We start from the raw sequence: 12062 nt of genomic DNA, 5'->3' as shown, positions 1-12062 counted from the left end.
CTGTCTCAAAATAAAATTAAAAGGGGTATAGCACAGTGGTAGAGCACTTGCCCAGCATGTATGAAGTCCTGAGAAAGGAAGAAGGAAGGAAGGAAGGAAGGAAGGAAGGAAGGAAGGAAGGAAGGAAGGAAGGAAGGAAGGAAGGAAGGAAGGAAGGAAGGAAGGAAGGAAGGAAGGAAGGAAGGAAGGAAGGAAGGAAGGAAGGAAGGAAGGAAGGAAGGAAGGAAGGAAGGAAGGAAGGAAGGAAGGAAGGAAGGAAGGAAGGAAGGAAGGAAGGAAGGAAGGAAGGAAGGAAGGAAGGAAGGAAGGAAGGAAGGAAGGAAGGAAGGAAGGAAGGAAGGAAGGAAGGAAGGAAGGAAGGAAGGAAGGAAGGAAGGAAGGAAGGAAGGAAGGAAGGAAGGAAGGAAGGAAGGAAGGAAGGAAGGAAGGAAGGAAGGAAGGAAGGAAGGAAGGAAGGAAGGAAGGAAGGAAGGAAGGAAGGAAGGAAGGAAGGAAGGAAGGAAGGAAGGAAGGAAGGAAGGAAGGAAGGAAGGAAGGAAGGAAGGAAGGAAGGAAGGAAGGAAGGAAGGAAGGAAGGAAGGAAGGAAGGAAGGAAGGAAGGAAGGAAGGAAGGGGAATCATGTCATCATGTCTCTCCATCTCCATCTTACCTGCACAGCTGAGCACAGAGCCTGGAACAAAGGTGCTCCGTAAATGTTTGGTGAATGGATGAAACTGCAACTAACTTTCATTGTGCAGTGGATTCTCAGAGACACTTTATCACTTCCTGAAAGACTAAGGTCATTCTTACATTTATAAAACACTGATGGTTTCTCAGAATTTGTATGCTTTATCACTTATCAACCAAGATAGTCTCTCATAATTAAACACTCACATTCCCATTAATATAATATACAGTCCTATTAAAAGAGTATAGTCCTACAGGTATTTGTATTTAAACGTTTTGAAAGCATGAAATTTTGCTTTGAAATTAGGTAAAGTCAGAATTTATAGAAATTTATAGAAGAATATTTAGAGATAATTTCAGCCAACATTCTCATTTTACAAATGAGAAAATTAATATCCAGAAAAATGGAATAAAATAACTAACCAATCTCAGAGCTGATACTCTGGGCTCATATTCTTTCTACCACTCTGGTTGGCATATGTCATTGAACAAGAGCTGCCAAGACACACAACCTTAGAGGAGGGTTGGATGCCAGCTTCAGGAGGAGGACTTCCGTTTTCTGGATACTTTGACTCTACCATCTCTTCTGCGTACAGGTTGGGACCTCCTTTTGTTTTACAATGGATTCTCAGACAGAGCACTGGCCTCACCAAAGCTAGACTTAATATGATAACCACCAGAGAGGTAGCCATCAACCTTTCAATAGGTCAATTTTGTGACGCTGGTGCTCCATTTTGGGAGACTAATGGGTGGAGACAAGTGGCGTATCACCTTATTAGACCTGGAAAAAAAGTATCAAGACCTGGGCCTATATCATCACGGGGTAGAATTTATTATATTCCTTCCAAAGAAGATCCAAGTGGATCAGAAGAAAATATATCATTGGGCTATTCATGTGAGTCACACAATTCTAGACATAGGAATGTTAATTTGAAAGGCATTGATTGAAGTGATGTTAGACCTGGATAAAACTTAAGTGTCTTCAATTTTCCTGTGACTTTCCCTGCTGGTGGTCAGGAAAAAATGCATTCCCTCACTTTGGATTGCCACTCATTCAAGTATATCTACTCCCTGTGTTTAGAGGTTTAATATTCTTTTGAACTCTAATGTAGATTTCTATCTTAGAAACAACAGGTACATACGCAAACTGTTTACCATATTTTGAATTCTAACAAATAACAGAATGACTTGTGAAATGGGGTAAGGAGTTCTAGCCTCTGTGGAATTTCACTAGGGTTTCTGCAGGCTTTCCCAAACCTACTAATTAAATTAAAAGAATGTAGTTAATATGTAACTACAATTTAACCCTCCAGACCCCTCTCATTCAGAGGACTACCCTACAGCTCTTTAAGGACAGAGTTGCCAATGACCAAAATAGTCTTTAATCCAGAGTTTGGAAGAGGTGACTTGAAAACTGAATGTTGCCTGCTTTTAAAAATCATTCTCTTTTTTTCCATTTTTAAAATTGGTGGATTATAATTAAACATAATGGTGGGATTTGTTGTTACATATTTGTACCACACACTATAACAATATAATTTGGTCAATAGGGTTACCCAGTATTTCCCTTTTCCCTCCAAAAAATGATTAAAAAAAAAAAAGTCACCAGCATTTGCAATTTGAGAGAATTCACTTTTCTTTATAAAAATCTAGATTTTGCCTTCTTTTGAAAAATTGGACAATCTCAACATGGGGTGGTGATAGGGAGTGAGGGACACATTCCTGCGTGGCAAAAATCCCTTTGAGTTGGAACTCAGAAGATTCACTGGACACAGATCCTGAGTTTTCAGTTCACTATCCCCTCACTGATACACATGAACTGCTTGCAATCTGCTTTAATCTTTACCGGTTAGATTTTCTTGCGTGGAACAAGCTTGGAGAGTAGGTGGTGGACACATGGTTAAACAGGCTGTCTGTGTGGTTTACTTCACTCTGTTCGGGTACCACCATATGCAGCTGTGCTTTATGTAGAAAGCACAAAAGCTGTCAGTCTCTGAAGAGAGTTGTTTATAATCTGCTTTTACAGATTTTTTTAGTTCTCAACATTCGGAATACTACACCTCTTGGTAGTTGACTTTATCTCCGGTATAGCTCAGTTTGAAAGAGGATGGACGAGATCCACCAAGGTTCTATGCAGCACAGACTCATTCCAACATCCTGAGTAATACTTCAAGATATTCTGTTTCCCAAAGACACTCCTGTCAGTTTGGTCTCCTAAGCATCTGAATCGGTACGGACTTAGTGGACAAAAGCAGGGGATGAGGTGCCCAGGCCGGATCTCAGAAGCAGACAGTGGCATCCCGACCGTGTGGTGAGGCGGGCCCCTGCTGGCCTGGTCCAAGCTGGCGCAGATAGACAGAACCGGCCTGAGAGCCAAGGTTAGTAGCTTCTTTCCCACCGCAGATCCTAGACCCGAGACCCTGGGCTGTGCCGGACAACACGAGATTGAGTTTACGCTCTAAGCCTCTGGGCAAAGGTAGATGTAACCGGCTAACCGGCCTGGGTAGGACGGTGGCGGCTTCACGACTCTGCGCAGGCGCATCCGGCTTCCTGACACTGGCTAGCGCGCAGGCGTCCTCCCACTGGGTCTTCCTGTCCTGTAAACCCACGGGCCCGCTGCCTACAGCTTCTGCTTCCGGGGCACACCTTGACAGCGGCTTTCCCGACCCAGCTCGGACCCGCGGTTCGGTGAGTGCGAACGTCGGTGCGGGGAGGTCTGCAGCCAGCTCTCCTAGTCTGGCACAGCACTCCCAGTAACGCTTCCTCCACTCCCGCTCGAAGTCCGGGAGCCCTCGCGGCTGAGCCATAGTTCCAGGCCTTGGGGAAGATCCGGGTGGGGGTTGGTCGGTGTCTGGGGCGCCCAGGGCACAGATTGCGCTACTCTGGTTTAGAACCCGCACCGGGAGGCCTGCGGGAATTGCTGCGATCTGTTGGGCAGCGCGTTCTTGCATTTTGCGCCCTTGCCTTAGCTCCCCAGCCTTTGCGAGACGAAGCTGCCACGAGCTCTCCTGCAGCAGATGCAGTGGGGTTGGGGGCGCCTCCGGCCCCTCCCAGCGTCTCCGCGAGGGGCGGAGGACCAGGCCTCCGGAGCAACAGAGCTTTTGAGGTTTTTGAGTGCCTCCTCTGTTCCACTTTGCTTTTAACTTCTCAAATAACTAAATACATATATCCTGTGGCGTTTTCTCTAGATCCCTTCGCAAAAGAAAACGGGGGGGCGGGGTTAGGAATCCTTTCGGCTCTAGCAGAAGCTCAAACTGCACCGGAAAGAGGATGGGTTTGGATGGTGAATGTTATCAATCTGCCCTGAAGTTTCTCTCCTATACGTGGCGCTTCGAGGCGGCAGGAGAGGACCACTAGACCTGTTCTTTTTAGAGGAGTTCATAGCATGGAGTCCAAGAGCGCCCCGAAAATGATTGCAGGGTTTTCTTTCATCAGACTATCATGGCCCACGTACTGTAAACAGAACCATTTCAGTCCAAGCCCCACTCTTCAGTGCTGTCTTTTGCTCTATTCTTGAAATCTCCTACTCAAATCACCTCTGCCCCTTTCTTTCATTTTTCTTTGCTTCAAAGAAGTATACAATACAGATCCTTGTGATACAGTTCCTTGTCTGTGAGGAGTTTGAGTGCGTGCGTGTGTGTATATGTGTGTAAACACAGGCATACATGAATGCTGGGGATTGAATCCAGGGCCTTGCAAATGCTAAACATGTGCTCTACCAACTGAGCTATACTACCAGCTCTCTATATTTTTTAACAGATATAAAGAGCTACTGATTCACAGAAAGAAACTAGTAGAGTTTATAATGTATTGTTTAAAGTACAAACGGATACTCAATCACAAAAAACAAGAATTTAATATATTATGAAATGAACAAAATAATTTTCACTTAATAGTCATCATGTACATTAATATGCTTCATTACTGAATTTATTAGAATCTGAAGTAATAACCTTTACCTCAATTCAACAAGTATTTATTGAGGCCTTTCTATGTGCCAAGCACCGTTGAAAAAAAGCAACTATCTTTATCCTAAGAAGTTTATGTTCTAATAAGCTGTAGCGCCCAGAGCACAGATTAAGTATGCTTATTAAGAGCACTAATATAAGTATGGATTCCTAAGCAGTTATATGAGAAGAGTTGATATTGCATATTATATTTTATCTACAGTTTTTGATATGTACTTTTGCATGGAAATGCATCACCTTATTGTATAATATTAAATGTTCCCTAGCTGTCACCTCATACATAGTCAAAACTTTTATCATAGTTGAATTGGAGTATATTGCCTTGTTTTCATCTTCCATCCTGGAATTCTCTGCCATATTGTGGTTTCAACATATATTTGCCCAAGTCTATTTCTCAGTTATCAATGATAGAAAAGTTCTTAAATTTTTAATTCATTTTAAATTTCTTCATTTTGCTAAAACTGAAGGTATATTTTATTGTTGTGAATTTTGATTCTTTTAATTTTATATTGATGACTTCAGAGTAGTTATGCTTTCTTCACTATTTTAGAATGTTACCTCAACTATTTACTTTTCTCTCTGCTACAGACATTTGAAAATATTTCACAGATGCCTTATCAGTGTTAATACAGATGTATTTGTTTCATAGTCTTCTCCTTCTCTTCTCATAGGTAGCAAGCACTTACATACCCTTTAGTCAGTCAACCAATTGATATTTATTAAATAGCTACATTTTGTTAGATTCTGTGACTCGCTTACACAGGCAAAAAAGAAGAGGACAAGGTCCTTGCCTTCCAGGTGTTTACAATTTAGATGGATAAACAATATGTACATAAGTATACCTAGCAAGTCTAATGTCATAAATAGCGTAAGATGTGTTTTGATAATAAATTTAAAATAACAGAAATTCAGAGGAGGAAAATAGTGTTTTGTGGTATCTTCAGCCTTCAGAAATCCCACTCCTTAACTAGCCTTGTTTGTAAACCACAGAGCTTATGGGAGTCATACTATAGACCCTCTTAGGGAAATCTTGTGCTAGACTAGGTCAGAGACTAGGTCAGAGTTAGAGCACTTGCATCTAGGTTTACTCAGAACCTTAGCACCTGTTAACAATTTAGTTCACTGTGATTACCAAAAAAGATGGTCTTAATCACTTATCTCCTTGACATCTGCTTTTAGAATTGGGAAGGCCTCAGAGAACACTTAACCCTAAGGACAGGTATGCTCAGTGATACTGTATATGCCTAAAACTTCTTTGTTTCAGGCAGTTTGGAGCATGTGAACACACTCTGAGTCTTGATGAGTTCCAGTATGTGGTATATTATGCAGAGCATTCAGAGCAAATACTCTCTCTCAGAGCGTTTAATCCGAACAATCGCTGCCATCCGTTCCTTCCCACACGATAATGTAGAGGACCTCATCAGAGGGGTGAGTGTGCTGTTATTGACACGACAGTCCTTTGGGAGGTAAAGTGGGAAATTTTCTGATAAACCTGATTTGCAGCTTTGATTTAGCACAAGATCACAAGGATTTCTTACAGTGTTAAATGTATTAATTTGATCATTAAAATGTATTTTCCTGTTTTGGTTTTCTGGCCTTTTCCCTTTTACTTTTCTGATATGTTTCTTCATGAAATGTGTTCTAGATAACCTTAGTCTCATGTTCTCTGTCAATTTTGTCTGGATATGGTGCACACAGAAACCTTCAAGTTTGAAGTCTTCTAAACATGTTTTAATGAGGGTGGTAGGAAGTGAGCAAAGTAGAGGTGGTTTTCAAATCTTTATAACCTTTTCTCCATACCTAGGCTATGATAATTATATGAAGAGGTTTCACTTTCCTTCTATCTTAACTACAGCTACTAGTTCTAGTTCTGTAGAGAACACCAACCCTTAAAATACATAGTCATTATAGATTAAGAAAATACTTTATCTGATGTCTAACACTGCTGTTTAATAATTCTGCTACATGACTAGTGTCCTAGAAGGTCTTTAATACCCTTTTTATACATTACTCCTGTTGAAGGGAAGTTACCAAGTGATTTTATTTTAGTTACTGGAAAAATGCATCCAGTTACTTCTGAACAGTCTAAGAATGTCAGGATCCTCCTTTATAGCTCAGGGCTCTGTAGCTGCTTTTGAGTTATATGGCACAGTTGCAGAAGGAAAGTTTACAGTGTTAGCTTGTTCTCGGCAAAAGACTCAGCAGTAGGAACTTTATCACATTCTAATTCTAGCTCAGCTGCTGAGTCATTCAGCAACTTTGGTGTGACTGGCATCTCCATCTCATCGGGATTTGGAATAGAAGCACTGGATTTGGAATTTGTAGCAGAGAATGCTGAGACCAAGAAGCCACCTTGAAGATTATAAAACAAAAGTAACATTAAGGTGCCATTTGTGGAATGGCAAAGAGAGCATAGCAGTTTTGGTCTCATTCTGACTCACTCACTTTTCTGACTTTTATCAGAGCATGGTAGCCATAGAAAGTGGATTCCTGATCCAACTTTCCTGCCTGACAATAAGGTTCCCACAGTTTTTACACATAAGATTATACCCTTAATGATGTCCAGGTAACTATCTTGGCCGGCTACCTTGTGGAGAGGCTAGCTAACTTGATCTAAGAAATTCATGGTTCCTTTCCTTGCTCTTTGGTAGATTCTCTTGGTTTGGACATTGGCATTTTAACAGTATTTATTTAATAAATAGACATGAAATCCAGGAACCTGTAGTACTTTTACCATTTTCTATAGAGTCAAGGTTAGGACTCTTTTCCCCCAGACTCAGTTCTGCGTCTTATCCTACTGGGTGAGCCAGAGTTGAGCACACTGACTCAAGTTTCCTCCTTCCCACAGGGAGCAGATGTGAACTGTACCCATGGCACACTGAAGCCCCTGCACTGTGCCTGTATGGTGTCAGATGCTGACTGTGTGGAGTTACTCCTGGAAAAAGGAGCTGAGGTAATGTTTTCAACACTTCGCATTAACTATTCACCAAAACTGGAGCTTCACGTTTTCTTAGAATTTCTCTTTGCACTTGCAGTCTGATCTTCTAACTTATAGTAACAGTAGCATAGCCAATATTAGAGCAAAATATAACAGTGAATCTATAAAATGATTTCAAGGATTTCATTCCTTTGCCTTTTTTCCTCAATTTAAACTGTTCATGGCTCTAAGAAGACATCTTATCTCCCTCTGCCCTCCCAGCTTACCTCCTAGGGATTGTTTCTATTTCTGTTGAATCCTCTCCCTGCCTGTTGACTGTCCAGAAGCTGTAAGGGCAGAGGCCCCCTCAACTCTGATTAAATCCAACCATTTGAGATCTACCATCTATCAGATGTGTGCAAGTCTGAGACAGAATCCAGAAAGGAAATCCCTTCCTCAAGATTGTGCTACTTGTGCTATCTTTGCCCACTATTTTTATTTTAGTATAACTTGTTCTTGTCTTCTAACATATCTGAATATAAATATGAAAAATTAGTTTTGAAAATAGACCCTTGGCATTGTCATGAAGCAGCATGGTATAATGAATAATTAAAATAGATTCTGGAGCCATATTTCATGGGTTCAGATTCCAACTCAATCAATTCCAGCTTGAACGAATTCCTTTAACTTTTCTTTGCCTCAGTTTCCCCATCTATAAAAAGGGAATGAAGGGCTGGGGAGATAGCTCAGTCGGTAGAATGCTTGCCTTGCAAGCACAAGGCCCTGGGTTTGATCCTCAGCACCGCAAAAAAAAAGGGGGGGAATGAAAATTTTATCTTCTGTATAAGGTTGTAAAGTATTTGGAATGCCAGCGTGTAGTAATTGCTAAGTAAGTGCATGTTAAAATGAATAAGATGGGCAGTTTTGACTATTTGTGAACAGTCTTGAAGATATATATGCTGAGGTGCTGATTTGAATCAGTCAAACCATGGAGCCACTGTGCAGTCCCAGATACACTAGACAGTAAACCCAAGAGGGAGGCCTGCCATCCTCATCTCCATACAGCCATGCTCCACTTCTTATTGTTATATCTTTTGTGATTAAGCCTGTTTCTTTGTGAGTGATCCTAAAGTGATTAATAGCAATTATCAAAGTGAAAAAATCCAGGGCGGGGCAATTAGATTTAACTAAATAACAAGTTGAACTCACTTAGAAGTTTCATTTTTTCTTTTATTGCATTTTATGGTGGAAGATAATATGTAATTTATAATTTTGAGAATTTGAAGTAAAAAATTATAGGTGATCCTGACTTTCAGCAGGCTAGCTGCTGGGTTTTGTTTTTCTTTTAACCCAGGGGAGCTTGAACAATGAGTTCTGTTCCAGTCCTTTTTATTTTTTATTTATTTTGAGACAGGGTCTTGCTAAGTTCTGAGACGGCTTTGAGCCTATGATCCTCCTGCCTCAGCCTCCCAAGTCACTGGCAATACCACCACTTGGCTTAGGCTAGCTGCTTTTTTCAGCATTGGAAGATTTGTGTTCTTCCCTCCACATGCTTTGTTCTGGACTTCTTGTTAGCTCACAGCATATTTTTGCAAAGAGCTGACTTAAGTTTAACATTTGAGCTTCTCTGTATGGTTAAAGAACTTGGCAGAGTGGGGTTGTGGATCAATGGTAGAGTGCTTGCCTAGCATGTGTGAGACATTGGGTTCGATTCTCAGCACCACATATAAATAAATGAATAAAATAAAAGTCGATCAATATTTTAAAAAAATATTTAAAAAAAAGAACATGGCAAAGCTATCTGGTTGCCATTAGCCACAGAATAGAGGAAGAGTCAGGATAAGTAAAATCTAGGACTCTTAACTGTATATTCAAACAACTTTCCACTGAATTCTTTCAGAGAAGTCTCAAGGTTTTAGACTTCTTTCCCTATTTTACTCCTTATTCTACTGTAGAGATCCTAGTGAAGAGAGACATGAACATTGCAGCAGGATCCTGAATAATGCAAGCCAGCTAGTTAAGGTACAATAGTGTTGTTTTGGGGCAGTTCCCTTCCTGTTTCCTCTTAAGCTTCTGTCACACCTCCGTTGTGATCACCAAGACTCCCTAGGAATTGCTCGTTGACCCCTTGCTCAGAGCATTGTAAGCAAAGGTAGTGGGCAGGGGGTATGCAGGATTCTATGCTGCACTCCTTTCCTCTCCCCAGTAGTCTAGCTACTGTAATCAGTTCCTCCCTTTTTACAGGTGAATGCCCTTGATGGTTACAACCGAACAGCCCTTCACTATGCAGCAGAGAAAGATGAGGCTTGTGTGGAGGTCCTATTGGAGTATGGTGCGAACCCCAACGCATTGGATGGCAACAGAGACACCCCACTTCACTGGGCAGCCTTTAAGAACAATGCTGAGTGTGTGCGGGCTCTCCTAGAGAGTGGGGCCTCAGTCAATGCCCTGGATTACAACAATGATACACCACTCAGCTGGGCCGCCATGAAGGGAAATCTTGAGAGCGTCAGCATCCTTCTTGATTATGGGGCAGAGGTCAGAGTCATCAACCTAAAAGGCCAGACACCCATCTCCCGCCTGGTGGCTCTGCTAGTCAGGGGACTTGGAACAGAGAAAGAGGACTCCTGCTTTGAGCTCCTCCACAGAGCTGTTGGACACTTTGAATTAAGGAAAAATGGCATCATGCCACGAGAGGTGGCCAAAGACCAGCAGCTATGTGAAAAACTGACTGTGCTGTGCTCAGCCCCAGGAACTCTAAAAACACTCTCTCGCTATGCTGTGCGCCGCAGCCTGGGACTCCAGTATTTGCCAGATGCAGTGAAGGGCCTCCCACTGCCGGCTTCTTTGAAAGAATACTTGTTACTTGTAGAATAGCCTGGAGGAGATCTGTGCACCATCATGCAGGTGACTCTGGGTGAGGTACTGCAGCACTGTCTCTTTGTCATGGAAAACAGAAAAGCATTGTCCCTGTTGTGTGGTTAATAGATTTTGAGGCAACATGTCACAACAGTAACCTCCACAGCCCCTCCTCCCCATACCAAGCAACCAACCAAAAAAATCCCTCACTTTTGTTTGCTGTTTATTTGCTTACTTGGCTTTTTATATTGCACCCTGCAAAAGAGGTCTCCCCGCCACCCTCCCTTTTAGGGAATGAATAAACAGTGCAACTAAATTTCTCCAGGAAGATGGAAAGTATTTAAACAGTATGCATGTGGTTTTCCTTTGGGGGCATGATTTAACATTGCAGATGAATCCCTTCCTTATTGATCTGTGAAGAAGGTTAAGAAAATCACAACTCTAGCTAACAACAGTTGTGTCCTAAGGATGAAGATACTCCATCCTCGCATGGTGTGAGATTAGAATTCAGAAGGCCTGGCTCCCTTTCCTTTCACTAAAGAAAAGAGCAGTTTTTGCTTCCTTTCCATGGGTGTGCCTCAGGGTTATAGTTTTTCAGCAATGTTATTTCAGAAAGCTATCTTACTGCTTTCCACATAGAAGAGATAGCAGGTTCTAAGCAGTCCTAAGAACTGCTGAGAGTCTTGTACCATTCTTCTAACACAGCTCTTCTCTTCCTGAAAGCCAGTTTGTTCTATTGGGCTTTAGCAGGCATTTCCTGCACCTCTAAGATGTTTGCTGTAGCAGGAGGATGGGCTGGGCTGCCTTCCCCCTTGGGACTTCTTCATTCCCTATGGAAAGCTCATGCTGCTGAAAACTTAGTTATTTTTCTTTCCATTATCTTTTCATTGATCTATAGAAGACATTGGTTGGAAGTGGATTTGAGAAGGGAATGGGGAAAGAACATAGAAGAGCTGCTTTGGAGATGGGGTACCAAAAAAAAAAAATCTGTTTTGGTGAACTATACTTACTCAACAAAACTCTTCATGTTCCTAAACTAGATCAAGTTGTTATTGATCTTTGATGACCTATATGTGAATTTGAAAAACTTTTTTTAAGCTGGTTGGGAACTACAAACAAAATGAATGGGATCTGCTGACACAGCTAATTTGAAAGCGTATGCCTGCTTTTGTCCATTTGCTGTTGGTGGTTTTTGTCCATTAAAAAAAGAATAAATAGTTATACAAGCAAGTTTGGAAATTCCCACTGTTTTTCCTCTACTCCCTCCTCCTCCCATTTATGAAAAATTCTTTACTGCCTGGCTCTTAAACATACGTTTCCATCCCAACTTCTATCTCATCAGCAAGTGTTCCTGGACATGGGTGGAGTGAACAGGAGCTTGGGCAGAGTATTTAAAAAGCATCCTCCTCCCTTATACCTTCCTCCAGCCCCAAAATAAAAAATCATTGCTTTTGTTCTCTACCCCAACTGCAGGGTGTGGCTCAGTGGTAGAATGCTTTGCCTATCTCACAAACAAAAAGACCTCAGCTGCATATTAACACATTAAATCACCAAAGAAGCTTGATGCTGAGATTTCACCCCATACCAGTTGTTTAGAATCTCCTAGGGTAGGGCTGGATTAGGGTTTCTTCAGATGCTTCTAGTGTGTTGC

The 12062-nt window shown here is 41.7% G+C and overlaps 1 protein-coding gene across 2 annotated transcripts; it reads left to right on the top strand.

Moving 5' to 3' along the window:
* Positions 1-3216: 3216 nt before the first annotated feature.
* Positions 3217-11588, top strand: ASB8 (ankyrin repeat and SOCS box containing 8). Of its 2 annotated transcripts, none has more exons than XM_079140694.1 (4): positions 3217-3355; positions 5900-6063; positions 7484-7588; positions 9797-11588. In XM_079140694.1, the coding sequence occupies exons 2-4, from the start codon at positions 5935-5937 to the stop codon at positions 10427-10429; spliced, it is 867 nt and encodes a 288-aa protein (XP_078996820.1). In that variant the 5' UTR covers positions 3217-3355; positions 5900-5934; the 3' UTR covers positions 10430-11588. The 2 variants fall into 2 exon arrangements, with proteins under 2 accessions (XP_078996820.1, XP_078996821.1); XM_079140695.1 differs by having other exon boundaries at positions 3241-3355; positions 5904-6063.
* The last annotated feature ends 474 nt before the right edge of the window (positions 11589-12062 follow it).

This window comes from Sciurus vulgaris (assembly GCF_902686455.1).
Source record: "Sciurus vulgaris genome assembly, chromosome: 5".
NCBI lineage: Eukaryota > Metazoa > Chordata > Mammalia > Rodentia > Sciuridae > Sciurus > Sciurus vulgaris.
This window is presented reverse-complemented; position numbering and strand designations above follow the sequence as displayed.